The sequence below is a fragment of the Elephas maximus genome, chromosome X (genome assembly GCF_024166365.1).
Source record: "Elephas maximus indicus isolate mEleMax1 chromosome X, mEleMax1 primary haplotype, whole genome shotgun sequence".
Taxonomy (NCBI): domain Eukaryota; kingdom Metazoa; phylum Chordata; class Mammalia; order Proboscidea; family Elephantidae; genus Elephas; species Elephas maximus.
In genome coordinates, this window is record NC_064846.1 from 1,108,052 (window position 1) to 1,125,842 (window position 17,791).

Below are 17,791 nucleotides of genomic sequence, written 5' to 3' on the forward strand. Positions count from 1 at the left end.
AATACCTTTTTTCAGCAACATAAATGGCAAGTATACACATGGACTTTGCCAGATGGAATACACAGGAATCAAATCGACTACATTTAGAAAAGAGACAGTGGAAAAGCTCAATATCAGTTAGAACAAGGCCAGGGGCTAACTCAGGAACAGACCACTAATTGCTCACATACAAGATCAAGTTGAAACTGAAGAAAATTAGAACAAATCCATGAGAGTGAAAGTACAATCTTGAGTATATCCCACCTGAATTCGGAGACCATCTCGATAATAGATTTGACGCATTGAACACTAATGACCGAAGACCAGACGAGTTGTGGATGACATCGGGAACATCGTATCAGAAGAAAGCAAGAGGTCATTAAAAAGACAGGAAAGAAAGAAAAGACCAAAATGGATGTCAGAAGAGACTGAAACTTGCTCTTGAATGTCGAATAGCTAAAGGAAATGGAAGAAATGAGGAAGTAAAAGAGCTGAACAGAAGATTTCAAAGGGCGGCTTGAGAAGACAAAGTGAAGTATTTATTATAATGAAGTGTGCAAAGACCTGGAGTTAGAAAACCAAAAGGGAAGAACAAGCTCAGGATTTTCCAAGCTGAAAGAACTGAAGAAAAAAATTCAAGCCTCGAGTTGCAATATTGAAGAACTCTTTGGACAAAATATTGAACAACACGGGACGCATCAGAAGAAGATGGAGGAATACACAGTCATTGTACCAAAAAGGATTGGTCGATGTTCAGCCATTTTAGGAGGTAGCATATGATCAAGAACCAGTGGTATTGAAGGAAGAAGTCCAAGCTGCACTGAAGGCATTGGCTAAAACAAGGCTCCAGGAATTGACAAAATACCAATTATGATGTTTCAACAAATGGATGCAGCGCTGGAGGCACTCACTTGTCTATGCCAAGAAATTTGAAGGACAGCTTCCTGGCCAACCAACTGGAAGAGATTCATATTTGTGCCCAATCCGTAGAAAGGTGATCCAACAGAATGCAGAAATTATCAAACAACATCATTAATATCACACGCAAGTAATATTTTGCTGAGGATAATTCAAAAGTGGGTTGCAGCAGTACATCAACAGGGAACTGCCAGAAATTCAAGCCAGATTCAGAAAAGGACATGGAATGAGGGATATCATTGCTGGTGTCAAATGGATCTTGGCTGAAAGTAGAGAATATCAGAAAGTTGTTTACCTGTGTTTTGTTGACTATGCAAAGGCATTCAACTGTGTGGATCATAACAAATTATGGATAACATTGTGAAGAATGGGAATTCCAGAACACTTAATTGTACTCATGAGGAACCTGTACATAGAGCAAGAGGCAGTCGTTCAAAGAGAACAAGGGGATACTGAGTAGTTTAAAATCAGAAAAGGTGTGTGTCAGGGTTGTATCCTTTCACCATACTTCTTCAATCTGTATGCTGAGCAAATAATCCGAGAAGCTGGACTATATGAAGAAGAATGGGGCATCAGGATTGGAGGAAGACTTGTAGACAACCTGTCTTATGCAGATGACACAACCTTGCTTGCCGAAAGTGAAAAGGTCTTGAATCATTTAGTGATATGATCAAAGACCACAGCCTTCAGTATGGATTACACCTCAACATAAAGAAAACAAAAATCCTCACAACTGGACAAATAAGCAACATCATGATAAACGGAGAAAATACGGAAGTTGCCAAGGATTTCATTTTTTTGGATATACAATCGATACCCATGGAAATAGTAGTGAAGAAATCAAACGACAGATTGCATTGGGCAAAGCTGCTTCGATAAACCTCTTTAAAGTGTTGAAAAGCAAAGATGTTACTTTGAGGACTAAGGTGCGCCTGCCCCAAACCATGATATTTTCAGTCACCTCATATGCATGTGAAAGCTGGACAATGAATAAGGAAGATGGAAGAAGAATTGTTGCCTTTGAATTACAGTGTTGGCAAATAATATTGAATATACCATAGACTTTCAGAAGAACAAACAAATCTGTCTTGGAAGTACAGCCAGAATGCTCCTTAGAAGCAAGGATGGTGAGACTTCTCACATACTTTGGACATGTTATCAGGAGGGACCAGTCCCTGGAGAAGGACATCATGCTTGGTAAAGTACTGGGTCAGCGAAAGAGAGGAAGATCCTCAACGAGATGGATTGACACAGTGGCTGCAACAGTGGGCTGAACCATAGCAAAGATTGTGAGGATGGTGCAGGACTAGGCAGTGTTTTGTTCTGTTGTACCAGAGTTGCTGTGAATCAGAACCAACTTGATGGCACCTAAAACAGTGACATTCTCTAACCAAAATTGCAATGAGGTTAGAAATATGGTTTTTTTTTTTTTTAAGGGTTAATATACCATGACCAAGTTTGATTTATCTTTGAATTACAAAGTTGGTTTAACATGTTAAAAAAAAAAAACATTTATGTAACAAAAGTATTTGTATTTATAATGTACTTTATTGTATATATTTCAGAAACTTAAAAGGTTAAAAAAAGTAAATAAAAGAGGTCCAAGGACTGAACCCTGGGACTCTCCTATATTTCAAATGTGTTTATAAACCCTACATTTATTCCATATTCAACAAATATTTTTTCTTTAAATATTTTATTGTGTTTTTGGTGAAAATTTGCACAGCAAATTAGGCTCTCATTTAACAATTAAAAAAATTTTTTTTTCTTCTGTACATATTGTTCAGTGACATTAGTAACATTTTCCACATTGTATCACCGTTCTCATTATTTCCATTCTGGTTGTTCCATTTCCATTCATCTAGCTTCCCTAACCACGCCCCCCTCCCCCCCCCCCCCCCCGCCTTCTCATCTTTGCTTTAGGATAAATGTTGACTGTTTGGTCTCATATAGATGATTTTTTTTTTTTAGAACAACACAGTACTCACCGGTGATATTGTTTATTTTACGAGCCAATCTCTTGTTTAGCTGAAAGGTGTCAACAAATGTTTTTTTGAGCACCTACTATGTGCCAGGCACTGTTTCAGGTGCTGGGAATACAGCAGTGGACAAAACAGACAAAATCCCTTGCTTTCATGGAACTTAAATACTAGCAAAGCCTAGAGAGAGTATTTCAAGGAGGATGGAGTGGTGTAAAATGATGTAAAATGCTGGTTAGATGTACAGTAAGGTGAGAACATAAAAAATTGTCCTTATGTCTGAAACAGTTGTACCCCCAACCTACTCCTCCTCTAGGGTTTCCCATCTCAGTGAATTACATCACCATCCATTTGCCCAAGCCAGAGACCTGAAAGTTATGTTTGATTCCTCTGTCTCCCTTCCCTGCCCCATTATACTTCCAATCCATCATGAATTCTACTAAATCAATCTGAAATCCAGGAGGTAAGGATGTGAGATGTTTCTACCCATTTGGTCCATCAGGATGTTGCTTTTCCTCTGCTGTTTTCTGCAGGGCTCAGAGTGGCAGTGTCCCTCAGTTCAAGAAGGTGGTTTTCCAGGAATTTACTGATGGCTCCTTTACTCGACCTGTATACCGTGGAGAACTAAATGAACACTTGGGGCTCTTGGGGCCATATTTAAGAGCAGAAGTTGAAGACAATATCATGGTGAGTTGGGGACAATGAAATTACAAGAAAATTAATCCTACGTGTTTATTTTGTTTCTTATTATAAAAATCATATACTCTCACTTTTGAAAGTACAGAAAAATAAAGAAGTTGAAAAATAATCGCATAATTATCATTTTGGTGCATGGTCTTGTCTTTTTCCTGTGTATTCTTCTCTTTATGTATTCAAAATTATACCATATATAATTCTGCTTCTTTTTTGACTACATACTATGTCATAAACATTTCTTACATCATTAAAAGCACTTTCCAAGTATCTTTTTAAAATGACTGCATAATAGTGTTGTTGTTAGGTGCTGTCTAGTCAGTTCCAACTCCTAGTGACCCCGTGTAAAACAGAACAAAACACTGCCTGGACCTGCACCATCCTCACAATTATTGCTGTGCTTGAGCCACTGTGTCAATCCATCTCACTGAGGGTCTTCCTCTTTTCCACTGACCCTGTACTCTGCCAAGCATGATGTCCTTTTCCAGGGACTGATCCCTCCTGACAACATGTCCAAAGGATGTAAGATGCAGCCTCACCATCCTTGGTTCTAAGGACCGTTCTGGTTGTACTTCTTCCAAGATGAATTTGTTCGTTCTTTTGGCACTCCATGGCATATTCAGCTTTCACATGCATTTGAGGTGGTTGAAAACACCATGGGCTTGGGTCAGGCGCGCCTTAGTGCTCAAAGTGATGTCAGGCGCGCCTTAGTGCTCAAAGTGATGTCTTTGATTTTTAACACTTTAAAGAGGTCTTTTGCAGCTGGTTTGCCCAATTCAGTACATTGTTTGATTTCTTGACTGCTGCTTCCAAGGGCTTATATATTATAGATATTAAACATTGATCATTTCGGTGAAAGTGTTTTTCCAAGTTTGTCATCTTTAATTTTATACATGATGCTTTTGAAGTAAAAAAGTTTGAGTTTGTAGGTAGCACCCCCTGGTGGCGTAGTGGTTAAGTGCTACGGCTGCTAACCAAAAGGTCTGCAGTTCAAATCCACCAGGCGCTCCTTGGAAACTCGATGGGGCAGCTCTACTCTGTCCCATAGGGTCGCTATGAGTCAGAATCGACTTGATGGCACTGGCTGGGTTTGGTTTTTTTTTTTTTTACCCCATCAATCGAGGAGCCCTGTTGGTGCAGTGGTTAAGCATTCGGTGGCTAACCAATAGGTCAGTGATTCTAATCTACCAGCTGCTCTGTGGAAAAAAGGTGCAGCAGTTTGCTTCCCTAAAGATTTACAGCCTTGGAAATCCTATGGGGTGATTCTAGTCTGTCCTATAGGGTTGGTATGTGTCAGAATTGACTCGATGGCAGTGGGTTTTTTTGTTTGTTTGTTTGTTTGTTTGTTTGGATAACCCAGCAATCTTTCCTTTATGACTCATTTATTCCCTTTATATTTATAAAAATTCCTCCCCATCCAGAGGTTTTTAAAAAATCACCTATACTTCCTTCAGCTTTCTTTTTACAGTTTAATTTTTTGCATTTACTTTTACATCTGTTAATATTTCCTACAGACTACAAGTTATTTTGGTGCATTGTGTGAGATCAAAGTAGTTTTATTTTTTCCCAAAAAACCATCCATTGTCCCAGTTGATTGTTGAAGATTCTAAAATTATGGGAATTTTTTTCTGCCTTGAATTTTATTTTACTTTTCATATGTTCTACAATAACTATGAATAACTTTTTAAATCTGAAAAACAAGTCTTTTTAAAAAAGATCATATGCATTCATACCGGAATTTGTCATGAAGAACCTTGAGTTCGGCATCAGCTCCTGGGGTTGTTGCCTCTTAAAACCCCTGTGGCGATATTTCACCTTTTACTTTGGAATTGCTTTTAAGTATTTAAGAATTTTTCTCCTTTGCAACTTTGAGTTCATGCCTTAAAGATTTTAGAATTCTTGTGTCTTCTGTAGATCTTTAGGTTTGGGATATAACAAAATCCACCCCCTATACCACTTCCTCCAGGGTATTAAAAACTTGGATAAAACCCAAAATTTTGGTGTTCCTATTAGGTCTGTGATCCCTAAGCTAAGAACTTTAAGACCCTAAAAAGAGGATGCTTGTGATTTTTTTCTTTTTCTCCGCAGGTGACTTTCAAAAACCAGGCCTCTCGTCCTTACTCCTTCTATTCTAGTCTTATTTCTTATGAGGAAGATCAGAGACAAGGAACAGAACCTAGAAAAAATTTAGTGAAGCCTAATGAAACCAAATCTTACTTTTGGCAAGTGCAACGTCATATGGCACCCACTGAAGATGAATTTGACTGCAAGGCCTGGGCTTATTTCTCTGATGTTGATCTGGTAAGCAAGTCTCCATTATGCTGGCCACTTTATGGTGGAAAAGAAGTGACCTCTGTGTGTTCTGCTAAGAATTTTGGTATTTATCCCAAAAGCAATGGGAAGTTTTAAATAGGGGAGGTGACATATTTGTGTTTTAGAAGTACTACTCTGGAATCTACTGAAGAGGATGAATTGTGCTGTGGGAAAATATGGGATGAGTTGGGGTGGCATGAAAGTTGATGAGAAGTCTACTGTGGTTCATAGGTGAGAGAGAGCTTATACACATAGGATTGACATCTTCCCTCCCCAGGAAAAAGATCTGCACTCAGGCTTGATTGGACCCCTTCTGATATGCCACACTAACACGCTGAACCCTGCTCATGGGAGACAACTGACAGTTCAGGAATTTGCTCTGCTTTTCACTATCTTTGATGAGACCAAGAGCTGGTACTTCACTGAAAACATGGAAAGAAACTGCAAGGCTCCCTGCAATATCCAGATGGAGGACCCCGCTTTTAAAAAGAACTATGTCTTCCATGGTAATATATACCACATATATATACCAAATATTACTGTAAAATGCAGCATGCACTGTGTTAAATGAGCCTTGAGCAGAAGGCTTGAATAATGTATGAATCGAGAGTATACGTGTGGGAGTGGAACCCTCAGAATCATCAGTATTTTTGGTGGGGTGGAGAGAAAGAAATGCCTGCAATAGGTTTTCATAGCCTTCTCTGTGTTCTCCTTCAATAGCAATCAATGGCTATGTGATGGATACACTGCCTGGCTTAGTAATGGCTCAGGATCAAAGGATCCGGTGGTACCTGCTCAGCATGGGCAGCAATGAAAATATCCATTCTATTCATTTCAGTGGACACGTGTTCACTATACGGAAAAAAGAGGAGTATAAAATGGCAGTCTACAACCTATATCCAGGTATGAACCAGTGTGTGCTCTTTCTTCTGACTACTTATTGTGTACTTTAAATGTATATTCTAGGCACTGGCCTAGGCACTAGGAATACAATCAGTGAACAAAGGAGACAAACTCCCTGCTCTCAGGTAACTTACTTTTTCAAGTAACTTTAACCTGCAGAGAGATGGTTAATTAGCAAATGAACAAGATAATTTCAGATACAGGAAAAGTGCTTTAAAGGAAAGGCAACAGAATAAATGGACAGTGAATGTTGCAGCACTTTCATTTTCCATCTCGAATCCCACATGGCATCAGTAGTTATCCAAAGACTGATTGGTTTATATATGCAACCAGTACATTAATTAAGCACTACTCACCAAGTGTTTTAAAACACAACTTAAAAAAAAAGTTTAATGGGCGGGAGGGAAACTTCCCCTGTTTTGGGATGAAAATTCAGATAAGCCCTGTGACTTGTCTGCTCACTCTTAAGTGATAAACAGGCCTGCAGTCACTTTACCTCACAGTTCAAGTCAGAAATTACAGCGTCCACGCCAAAATATTACTCAAAACTCAGAACTTGTAAGTAAGGGTGGTTGACACCTCTATCTATCTTGTCTATACTGTGCTGTTTTGAACTCTGGCATGGATAGGTTTAGGGTAAATGGGTAGAACAGCTCTCACCAACTTACAACTGGCACCGTTCACATTGTCTGCACCTGGTAGGTATTTAAAGCTGACTCTTCCTCTCGCAGAGCATTTTCAGGGACTCTTCCAAGGGTCCTGCTTGAGACCCTCTCTCATGAACTTCCCTTGACCTGGCTGCTTTCACTTTTATTCTGGGTGATCACTTGTGACTCATTCCTCAGCCCGTCACCATTTACCTCCAGTTTCTTGCTACTGGGTTTACTTTATGTCTTTAGTTACCCCTAGTGAACTAGACCCAAGATGTACCTCACCCTGACCTCTGTGTTCCAAGGAGCCCATTCTCTGCCCAGCGAGAAACATATCTTTTGCTCTGAAAAACCCTGGGAATGCAGACCATCCTAATTCAGGAGCATTCTCCTGTCTCCACCACCAAAACATTCAGCCACCCTGACTCTTTCATTTCCCAGATAGGAGGCGGAATCAGAATTCAATCTCCAGTGCCTCACATAGCAAGCATCCCGCCTTTCCCTTTCCACCCTGGGTTCTCTGTGTCTATTCATCCAGTTTTCCTGTCTGTTCCCACCTCCTTGTCTTTGCTTTTGGGCAGGTGTTGCCCGTTTGGTCTTGTATACTTGATTGAACTAAGAAGCACGTTCCTCACATGTGTTATTGTTTGTTTTGTAGGCCTGTCTAATCCTTGGCTGAAAGGTGGAGTGGCTTTGGTTCTGAGTTAGCAGAGTGCCCAGGGGGCCATAGTCTCAGGAGTTCCTCCAGTCTCTGTCAGACCAGTAAATCTGGTCTTTTTTTTTACTGAATTTGATTTTTTGTTATACATTTTTCTCCCGCTCTGCCTGGGACCCTGTATTGTGATCCCTGTCAAAGTTGTTGGTAATGGTAGCAGGACACCATCTTGTTTTTCCGGCTGTAGTTCGTGTGGTCCATTAGTCCTTTGGACTAATACTTTCCTTGTATCTTTGGTTTTCTTCATTCTCTTTTGCTCCGAACATACTGGGACCAATAGTTGTATCTTAGATGGCCACTGGCAAGCTTTTAAGACCCTAGACACCATTCATCAAAGTAGGATGTAGAACATTTTCTTTATGAACTACATTATGCTGATTGACCTAGATGTCCCCTGAGACCATGGTCCCCAGCCCTCAGCCCCAGTAACTCATTCCCTCAAAGCGTTTGGATGTGCCTAGGAAGCATCTATGACTTTGCCTTGGTCAAATTGTGCTGACTTCCGCTATATTGTGTGCTGTCTTTTCCTTCACCAGAGTTAACACTTGTCTACTATCTAGTTAGTGATTTCCCTTCTCCACCTCTCCCCTCCGTCTTAACCATCAAAGATTGTTTTTTTCTGCGTGTAAACCTTTTCTTGGGTTTTTAAAATAGTGGTCTCATACAGTATTTTTCCTTTTGTGACTCACTTATTTCACTCAGCATAATGCCCTCCAGATTCATCCATGTTGTGAGATGTTCTGTTTATTCATCACTGTTCTTTATCTATATATAATATGGAAACCCTGGTGGCATAGTGGTTAAGTGCTATGGCTGCTAACAGAAAGGTCAGCAGTTCAAATCCACCAGGTGCTCCTTGGAAACTCTATGGGGCAGCTCTACTCTGTCCTGTAGGTTCGCTATGAGTTGGAATCGACTCGACGGCAACGGGTTTGGTGTTTTTGGTTAGTGTTCCATTGTGTGTATGTACCACAATTTATTTATCCATTCATCTGTTGATGGGTATTTAGGTTGTTTCCATCTTCTTGCTATTGTGAATAATGCTGCAATGAACATGAGTGTGCATGTGTCTATTCGTGTGATGGCTCTTTATTTCTCTAGGATATATTCCTAGGAGTAGGATTGCTGGATTGTGTGGTATTTCTATTTCTAGCTTTTTAAGGAGGCACCATATTGTGTTCCAAAATGGTTGTACCGTTTTATATTCCCACCAGCAGTGCCTAAGAGTTCCAGTCTCTCCACAGCCTCTCCAACATTTGTTATTTTCTGTTTTTTTTTATTAGTGCCACTAACGTTGGGGTGAGATGGTATCTCATTGTAGTTTTGATTTGCATTTCTCTAATGGCTAATGATTGCGAGCATTCCCTCATGTGTCTGTTAGCCACCTGAATGTCTTCTTTGGTGAAGTGTCTGTTCATATCTTTGCCTGTTTTTTAATTGGGTTGTCTTTTTGTTGTTGAGATGTTGAAGTATTGTATAGATTTTAGAGATTAGACCCTTGTTGGATATGTCATAGCCAAAAAATTTTTCCAAATCTGTAGGTTCTCTTTTTACTCTTTTGGTGAAGTCTTTTGATGAGCATAAGTGTTTAATTTTTAGGAGCTCCCAGTTAACTAGTTTCTCCTCTGGTGGTTGTGCATTGTTAGTTATGGTCTGTATTGTATTTATGCCATATATTAGGGCCCTCAGGGTCACTATGAGTTGGAATTGACTCGACAGCAATAGGTCTGGTTTTTCTCTTTGTTGTGTGTGTGTGTTGTCCCTATTTTTTCTTCGATGATCTTTATTATTTTAGGTTTTATATTTAGGTCTTTGATCCATTTTGAGTTACTTTTTGTGTATGGTGTGACATATGAGTCCTCTTTCATTTTTTACAGATGGACATCCAGTTTTGCTAGCATCAATTTGTTAAAAAGACTGTCTTTTCCACATTTGATGGGCTTTGGTCCTTTGTCAAAGATCAGGTGGCTGTAGATGGGTGGATTTACATGTGGGTTCTCGATTCTGTTCCATTTGTCAATGTGTCTGTTGTTGTACCAGTACCAGCCTGTTCTGACTACCATGGCTGTATAGTAGGTTCAGAGATCAGGTAGCGTGAGGTCTCCTACTTTATTCTTTTTCTTCAATAATGCTTTGCTTATCTGGGGGCTCTTTCCATATAAAATTGGCAATTAGTTTTTCCAGCTTGTTCAAGAATGCTATTAATATTTGGATCAGGATTGCATTATATGTGTAGATCGCTTTGGGTAGGATTAACATTTTCACAATGTTGAGTCTTCCTATCCATGAGCATGATATGTTTTACCATTTATGTAGGTCTCTTTTGGTTTCTTGCAATAGTATTTTGTAGTTTTCTTTGTATAGGTCTTTTACATTCCTGGTTAGATTTATTCCTAAATATTTTATCTTCTTAGGGGCTATTATAAATGGTACTACTTTCCTGATTTTCTTTTTGAAATTCTTTTTGTTTGTGTATAGGAATTCAACAGATTTTTGTAAGTTGTGTTCTCTTTGTTTTTGATAAGGCATGTTTGAGACAGTGGAAATGCTGCCATCCAAAGCTGGGATTTGGCGGGTAGAATGCCTTATTGGTGAGCATCTACAAGCTGGAATGAGCACTCTTTTTCTGGTGTACAGCAAGGGTGAGTAGCACTGTGGGCAGAGGCTCACTGCGTACCTAGCCCACTTCTATACAATTTCATGTCATCTTTTTTCTCTTCCTGGAATGGTTATCTTTGTAAGGGATTAATACAAGCTCACAGCTGTTATGAAATTTAAAATAGATATTGCTGGTAGAAATCATCAGAGTCCTCAGAGGAGGGAAGATACACTTGAAGCTTTGAACACTTTGGACCTGAAGCTCTAAATATTCAATAAATTGGTGCTAAAAATATCTCTTCATTTTTACAACTTGATGGAGCTCCAAGATCTCAAGAGAAAATTTGGGGACTTAATTTTGATTCAGTTACCAAAGATAACTTACAAATATCACTTGGAAGACTTTGGGAATTTCACCCTGAACAAGTAAGAGAACCTCTGGTCTACTTATGTGTGAGCCCTAGTTTTCTGAGCTGCAAAATGTAAATAGTTATACCTACCTGCTTGCATGAATTAAATGAGATAGTACAATAAAATATTTAGTACAGTTCTTGACACATTAAAAAAAAAAAAACCCATTGCTGTCAAGTCAGTTCCAGAGTAGAACTGCCCCATAGGGTTTCCAAGGAGTAGCTGTTGCATTTGAACTATCGACCTTGTGCTTAGCAGCCAAGCTCTTAACCACTGCACCACCAGGGCCCTTGACATATAGTAAACACTAAAAGATGTTAGCTTTTGTTGGTGTTCTCCCATTTTCACTGACTTAACATTTCTGAATCTGAATTCTCTACACCTCCAGCTACTGTGTTTCCCCTGTTTGATTTCAGAGTGTCAGACTCCCCTGGGAATGGCTTCTGGACGCATTAGAGATTCTCAGATTACAGCTTCAGGACATTATGGTAAATACTATTATTTCCCTCCACAAACCTGGGCTGATTATATCTTTTTTATTTCTGTTAGATTCAGGTAACCAATCCATCACTATGGTTGTATTAATTCTACCTCATAAGTACCTCTCTCTGTTTCCCAGTGAGACCATTTTAATTCAGGCCACCATCATTTCTCATCTGGGTAATGCCATTGCCTCCATGAATGGCCTCCCTGCCTTCGGTATTGCTCCCTTGAATTCATTCTCTTCACTGTGGCAGGAATGATATTTCTAAAGCACAAATCCAATCACCCCACTTCCTGCTTAAACTGTTTTAGTAGCTTCCTGTTTGTTACCTTCAGAACAAAACCTTCTGTGAACACTGCCAAACTCTCCATTCTTGTCTCCTAACGTTCACTGCCCCTTGCACCCTATCCTTCTTGAATACTGAAGTACTCTTTCTGAGCGTGCCATGTCATTTCTTGACTCTTTGCCTTTACACATGCTCACTCCCCCATCAAAACTATTCCTTCCATACTTTTCTGTCTTGCAAACTCTTCCACATCCTTCAAGACTCAGTTTCCTAGCCTTGCCTCCTTTATAAAACCTTTCATAACTCTCCCCATACAAAAAGGCAGAATCATTTTTTATGTTTTTTTTAATAGGATCATGCACATACTTCCGTGTAGCACTTTTCATACTGTACTGTGTCTCAAATTATACTTTGAGCTTCTTGTATTTTTACTTATGTTTTTATTTTGCATTCTCTGATTTTTCTACAATGAACATATTTTGTGTAATAAAGAAATAATATTATTTGTTAGTACTGGTAACAAATTCCAGTATCAGCTAATTAGAAGTACTAACAATCAACAAAATTATTCAATGCTAGAAAATAGAATGGACAACAAAGACAATCAAAACCATTCAGTAGTAATCCACACTGAGCTATGAAGTCTTTATGACTTTCTCTGTTTTCTCCACAACTAGGATTAGCTTTTCTTAGCTTTTCTTAAGAGAATAATTTCATTCCCAAGTGTCTAGGACCAACCCAACTGAATTTAATCTCTCTCTTCTCTTGGTCAAAGGACAGTGGGCCCCAAAGCTGGCCAGACTTCATTATACTGGATCAGTCAATGCCTGGAGCACCAAGGATCCCTTTTCCTGGATCAAGGTTAGAAAAACGAATCAATGATGGGAAATATATCACATTCAATCATATCACTTCTTCCTCTTGTAAGCTCTCTCTCTATGTATATATATAAAGTGTCTATATATGTTGGAGCCCTGGTGGCATAGTGGTTAAGAGCTCAGCTGCTAACCAAAATGTTGGCAGTTTCAATCCACCAGGTGCTTCTCGGAAGCCCTGTCCTATAGTGTCCTTACGAGTTGGAATCCACTTTATATATATATAAAGTTTTGTTGTTAGGTGCCGTCGAGTCAGTTCCGACTCATAGCGACCCTATGCACAACACTGCCCAGCCCTGACCCATCCTTACAGTCCTTCTTATGCTTGAGCTCATTGTTGCAGCCACTGTGTCAATCCACCTCATTCAGGGTCTTCCTCTTTTCCGCTGACCCTGTACTCTGCCAAGCATGATATCCTTCTCCAGAGACTGATCCCTCCTGACAACATGTCCAAAGTATGTAAGACACAGTCTCACCATCCGTGACTCTAAGGAGCATTCTGGCTGTACTTCTTCCAAGACAGATTTGTTTGTTCTTTTGGCAGTACATAGTATGTATATTCAGTATTCTTCACCAACACCATAACTCAAAGGCGTCAATTCTTCTTTGGTCTTCCTTATTCATTGTCCAGCTTTCACATGCATATGATCCCATTGAAAATACCATGGCTTGGGTTAGGCGCACCTTAGTCTTCAAGGTGACATCTTTGCTCTTCAACACTTTAAAGAGGTCTTTTCCAGCAGATTTGCCCAATGCAATGCATCTTTTGATTTCTTGACTGCTGCTTCCATGGCTGTTGATTATGGATCCAAGTAAAATGAAATCCTTGACAATGTCAATCTTTTCTCCATTTATCATGATGTTGCTCATTGGTCCAGTTCTGAGGATTTTTGTTTTCTTTATGTTGAGGTGTAATCCATACTGAAGGCTGTGGTCTTTGATCTTCATCATAAGTGCTTCAAGTCCTCTTCACTTTCAGCAAGCAAGGTTGTGTCGTCTGCATAACACAGGTTGTTAACGAGTCTTCCTCCAATCATGATGCCCCATTCTTCTTCATATAGTCCAGCTTCTCAGATTATTTGCTCAGCGTGCAGATTGAATAGGTATGGTGAAAGAATACAACCCTGACGCACACCTTTCCTGACTTTAAACCAATCAGTATCTCCTTGTTCTGTACGAACAACTGCCTCTTGATCTATGTAAAGGTTCCTCATGAGCACAATTAAGTGTTCTGGAATTCCCATTCTTCACAGTGTTATCCATAGTTTGTTATGATCTACACAGTCGAATGCCTTTGCATAGTCAATAAAACACAAGTAAACATCCTTCTGGTATTCTCTGCTTTCACCCAGTATCCATCTGACATCAGCAGTGATATCCCTGGTTCCACGTCCTCTTCTGAAACCAGCCTGTATTTCTGGCAGTTGCCCGTGGATATACTGCTGCAGCCGTTTTTGAATGATCTTCAGCAAAATTTTGCTTGCATGCGATATTAATGATATTGTTCTATAATTTCCACATTCGGTTGGATCACCTTTCTTGGGAATAGGCATAAATATGGATCTCTTCCAGTCAGTTGGCCAGGAAGCTGTCTTCCATATTTCTTGGCATAGACGAGTGAGCACCTCCAGCGCTACATATGTTTGTTGAAACATCTCAATTGATAATCCATCAATTCCTGGAGCCTTGTTTTTTGCCAATGCCTTCAGAGCAGCTTGGACTTCTTCCTTCAGTACCATTGGTTACTGATCATATGCCACCTCTTGAAATGGTTGAACATCGACTAATTCTTTTTGGTATAATGACTGTGTATTTCTTCCATCTTCTTTTGATGCTTCCTGCGTCATTTAATATTTTCCCTATGGAATCTTTCACTATTGCAAATTGAGGCTTGAATTTTTTCTTCCATTCTTTCAGCTTGAGAAACGCCGAGCGTGTTCTTCCGTTTTGGTTTTCCATCTCCAGCTCTTTGCACGTGTCATTATAATACTTTACTTTGTCTTCTCGAGCCACCCTTTGAAATCTTCAGTTCAGTTCTTTTACTTCATCAATTCTTCCTCTTGCTTTAGCTGCTCAACGTTCAAGAGCATGTTTCAGAGCCTCCTCTGACATCCATCTTGGCCTTTTCTTTCTTTCCTGTCTTTTCAGTGACCTCTTGCTTTCTTCATGTATGATGTCCTTGATGTCATTCCACAACTTGTCTCATCTCCGGTCATTAGTGTTCAATTCAGGTGGGATATACTCAAGGTCATATTTTGGCTCTTATGGACTTGCTCTGATTTTCTTCAGTTTCAGCTTGAACTTGCATATGAGCGATTGATGGTCTGTTCCATAGTCATCCCCTGGCCTTGTTCTGACTGATGATATTGAGCTTTCCCATCGTCTCTTTCCACAGATGTACCCAATTTGATTTCTGTGTGTCCCATCTGCTGAGGTCCATGTGTATAGTCACTGTTTATGTTGGTGAAAGAAGGTATTTGCAATGAAGAAGTCGTTGGTCTTGCAAAATACTATCATTCGATCTCTGGTATTGTTTCTGTCCCCAAGGCCATATTTTCCAACTACTGATCCTTCTTCTTTGTTTCCAACTTTCACATCTGAATCGCCAGTAATTATCAATGCATCTTGATTGCATGTGCGATCAATTTCAGACTGCAGCAGCTGATAAAAATCTTCTATTTCTTCATCTTTGGCTCTAGTGGTTGGTGCATAAATTTGAATAATAGTCGTATTAACTGGTCTTCCTTGTAGGCGTATGGATATTATCGTATCACTGACAGCATTGTACTTCAGGATACATCTTGAAACGTTCTTTTTGAAGATGAATGCAACACCATTCCTCTTCAAGTTGTCATTCCCAGCATAGTAGACTGTATGATTGTCCGATTCAAAATGGCCAATACCAGTCCATTTCAGCTCACTAATGCCTAGGATATTGATGTTTATGTGTTCCATTTCATTTTTGACAATTTCCAATTTTCCTAGATTCATACTTCATATATTCCAGGTTCTGATTATTAATAGATGTTTGCAGCTGTTTCTTCTCATTTTGAGTTGTGCTACATCAGCAAATGAAGGTCCTGAAAGCTTGACTCCATCCACGTCATTAAGGTCGACTCTACTTTGAGGAGCCAGCTCTTCCCCAGTCATCTTTTGAGTGCCTTCCAACTTGGGGGGCTCATCTTCCAGCACTATATCAGACAATGTTCCGCTGCTATTCATAAGGTTTTCACTGGCTAATGCTTTTCAGAAGTATCAACTCTTTAATCCTCATGATAACCCTTTGAAATAAATACTGTTATTATCTCCACTTACAGATGAAGAAACTGAGACACAGAGAGATTAGGTGATTGTCTCAGTTACCTAGAGCTACTACAACAGAAATACCACAAGTAGGTGGCTTTAAAGAACAGAAATTTATTTTCTCATGGTTTAGATAGCTAGAGGTCCTAGGGCGCTGGCTCTAAGGGAAGGCCCTCTCTATCTGCTCCGGGGAAATCTGTGTCTCAACTTCAAATTCTCAGCATTCCCTTGCAGATCGTCATGTGGCATTATCTTCCCCTCTGTTTGTGCTTGCTACCTTCCGCGTCTATGCTGCTCTTTTTATCCCTCAGAAGTGATCAGGTTTAGGACACACTCCACGTTGATACGGCTTCATTAACATCACAAAGAAAATCCTATTCCCAAAAGGGGTTATATCCACAAGTATGGGAGTCAGGACTCCAATACATATTTGGAGGGTGCACAATTCAGTCAATAACATTGACTCAGTTAGATTCACTGCCTTAAGAATCTCAGTCTAATAAGGGAGGCAGGCCAGCAAAGCAACCTTTATAATATGGTGCAGTAATTTGCTGAAGGTATATAGAGTGAAGTAAAAACATTAAAGAAGCAGAACTATATTTGTCTGGGAGAGTTAAGAAAGTCTAACCAGGAGAGATAGTTTCTGAACTAACATTTGAAGGACGCATAGCAGTTTATCACTGAATAGGATATTGGATTGAGGGCCCGTCTGGGAAGAGGAGAGGAAGTTGGCTTTGGCTTGGCTGCGGCTAAGTTGTGTGCAAGAAGTTAAGGTACGTGGGTCCCTGTGTGCAGCACAAAGTACAGGTGTAGAGAAAATGGGGGATCAATGATTTAGAAGTAGCCTGGTTTGCCAGGGAGCAGGCTGTGAACTCAATAAGCACCTTTCTTACCAGTTCCCACTATTTATCCCATCCCATCACATACATATCAACATTTCAACACTGGTGTCTGCTCCACCTACGTATCCAAGGTAATGCTGGGTGTATGTGCACCAGTGTGAATTCTTCCTAAGCCAAGAGTTAATTTCAGGAACTGGTACACACATTTAAAAACAGGTTAAAATAAAGTGTTGTTTTAACTGATAGGTGGATCTGTTGGCACCAATGATTATTCATGGCATCAAGACCCAAGGTGCCCGCCAGAAGCTCTCCAGCCTCTACATCTCTCAATTTATCATCATGTATAGCCTTGATGGGAAGAAGTGGCAGAGTTATCGAGGGAACTCCACTGGGACCTTGATGGTATGTTATTAGTCCTTTCAAGAAAATGCATGCATCCTTTAAAGAACTTCTGACAGATTTCAGATATGGGGCAAACACTCATAGCTTCTACAAACTTAACTCCAAAAAATAATTTTCCACCTTATGGGCAGTTGCAGTGATTACAGACATATGAACAAAACCAAAATAGTAGCATCGAGCATCTCATAGACCATAGAAATGAAGAGATGCTCTATTGGCAGAAATGTGATTCAGGATTCACTGAACGGATAAGACGGTGAGTTCGCTTATGGATATGCTAGGTTTAAGGTGACAGTAAGCCAACCAGGTTGAAATGGAAAATGACAAATCATCACAAATTGAATTAGGTGGTGATGCCAGCAACAATTGCAATTCCAGATATGGCTCTCCTGGAGCAAATGAACACAGCCCCAGGCATCTGATAGAACTACTGACCTGGA

At 39.8% G+C, this 17,791-nt stretch overlaps 1 protein-coding gene across 3 annotated transcripts in view; it reads left to right on the forward strand.

Moving 5' to 3' along the window:
* F8 (coagulation factor VIII) overlaps positions 1–17,791 on the forward strand; it is a 138,707-nt gene that overhangs the window by 94,755 nt on the left and 26,161 nt on the right. For all 3 annotated transcript variants that reach the window (XM_049872384.1, XM_049872383.1, XM_049872382.1), the window contains 8 exons: positions 3,410–3,563; positions 5,658–5,870; positions 6,160–6,388; positions 6,603–6,785; positions 10,676–10,792; positions 11,576–11,647; positions 12,705–12,790; positions 17,196–17,351. In XM_049872384.1, coding sequence (XP_049728341.1) covers positions 3,410–3,563; positions 5,658–5,870; positions 6,160–6,388; positions 6,603–6,785; positions 10,676–10,792; positions 11,576–11,647; positions 12,705–12,790; positions 17,196–17,351 — 1,210 coding nt within the window. The remainder of the gene's footprint in view (positions 1–3,409; positions 3,564–5,657; positions 5,871–6,159; positions 6,389–6,602; positions 6,786–10,675; positions 10,793–11,575; positions 11,648–12,704; positions 12,791–17,195; positions 17,352–17,791) is intronic.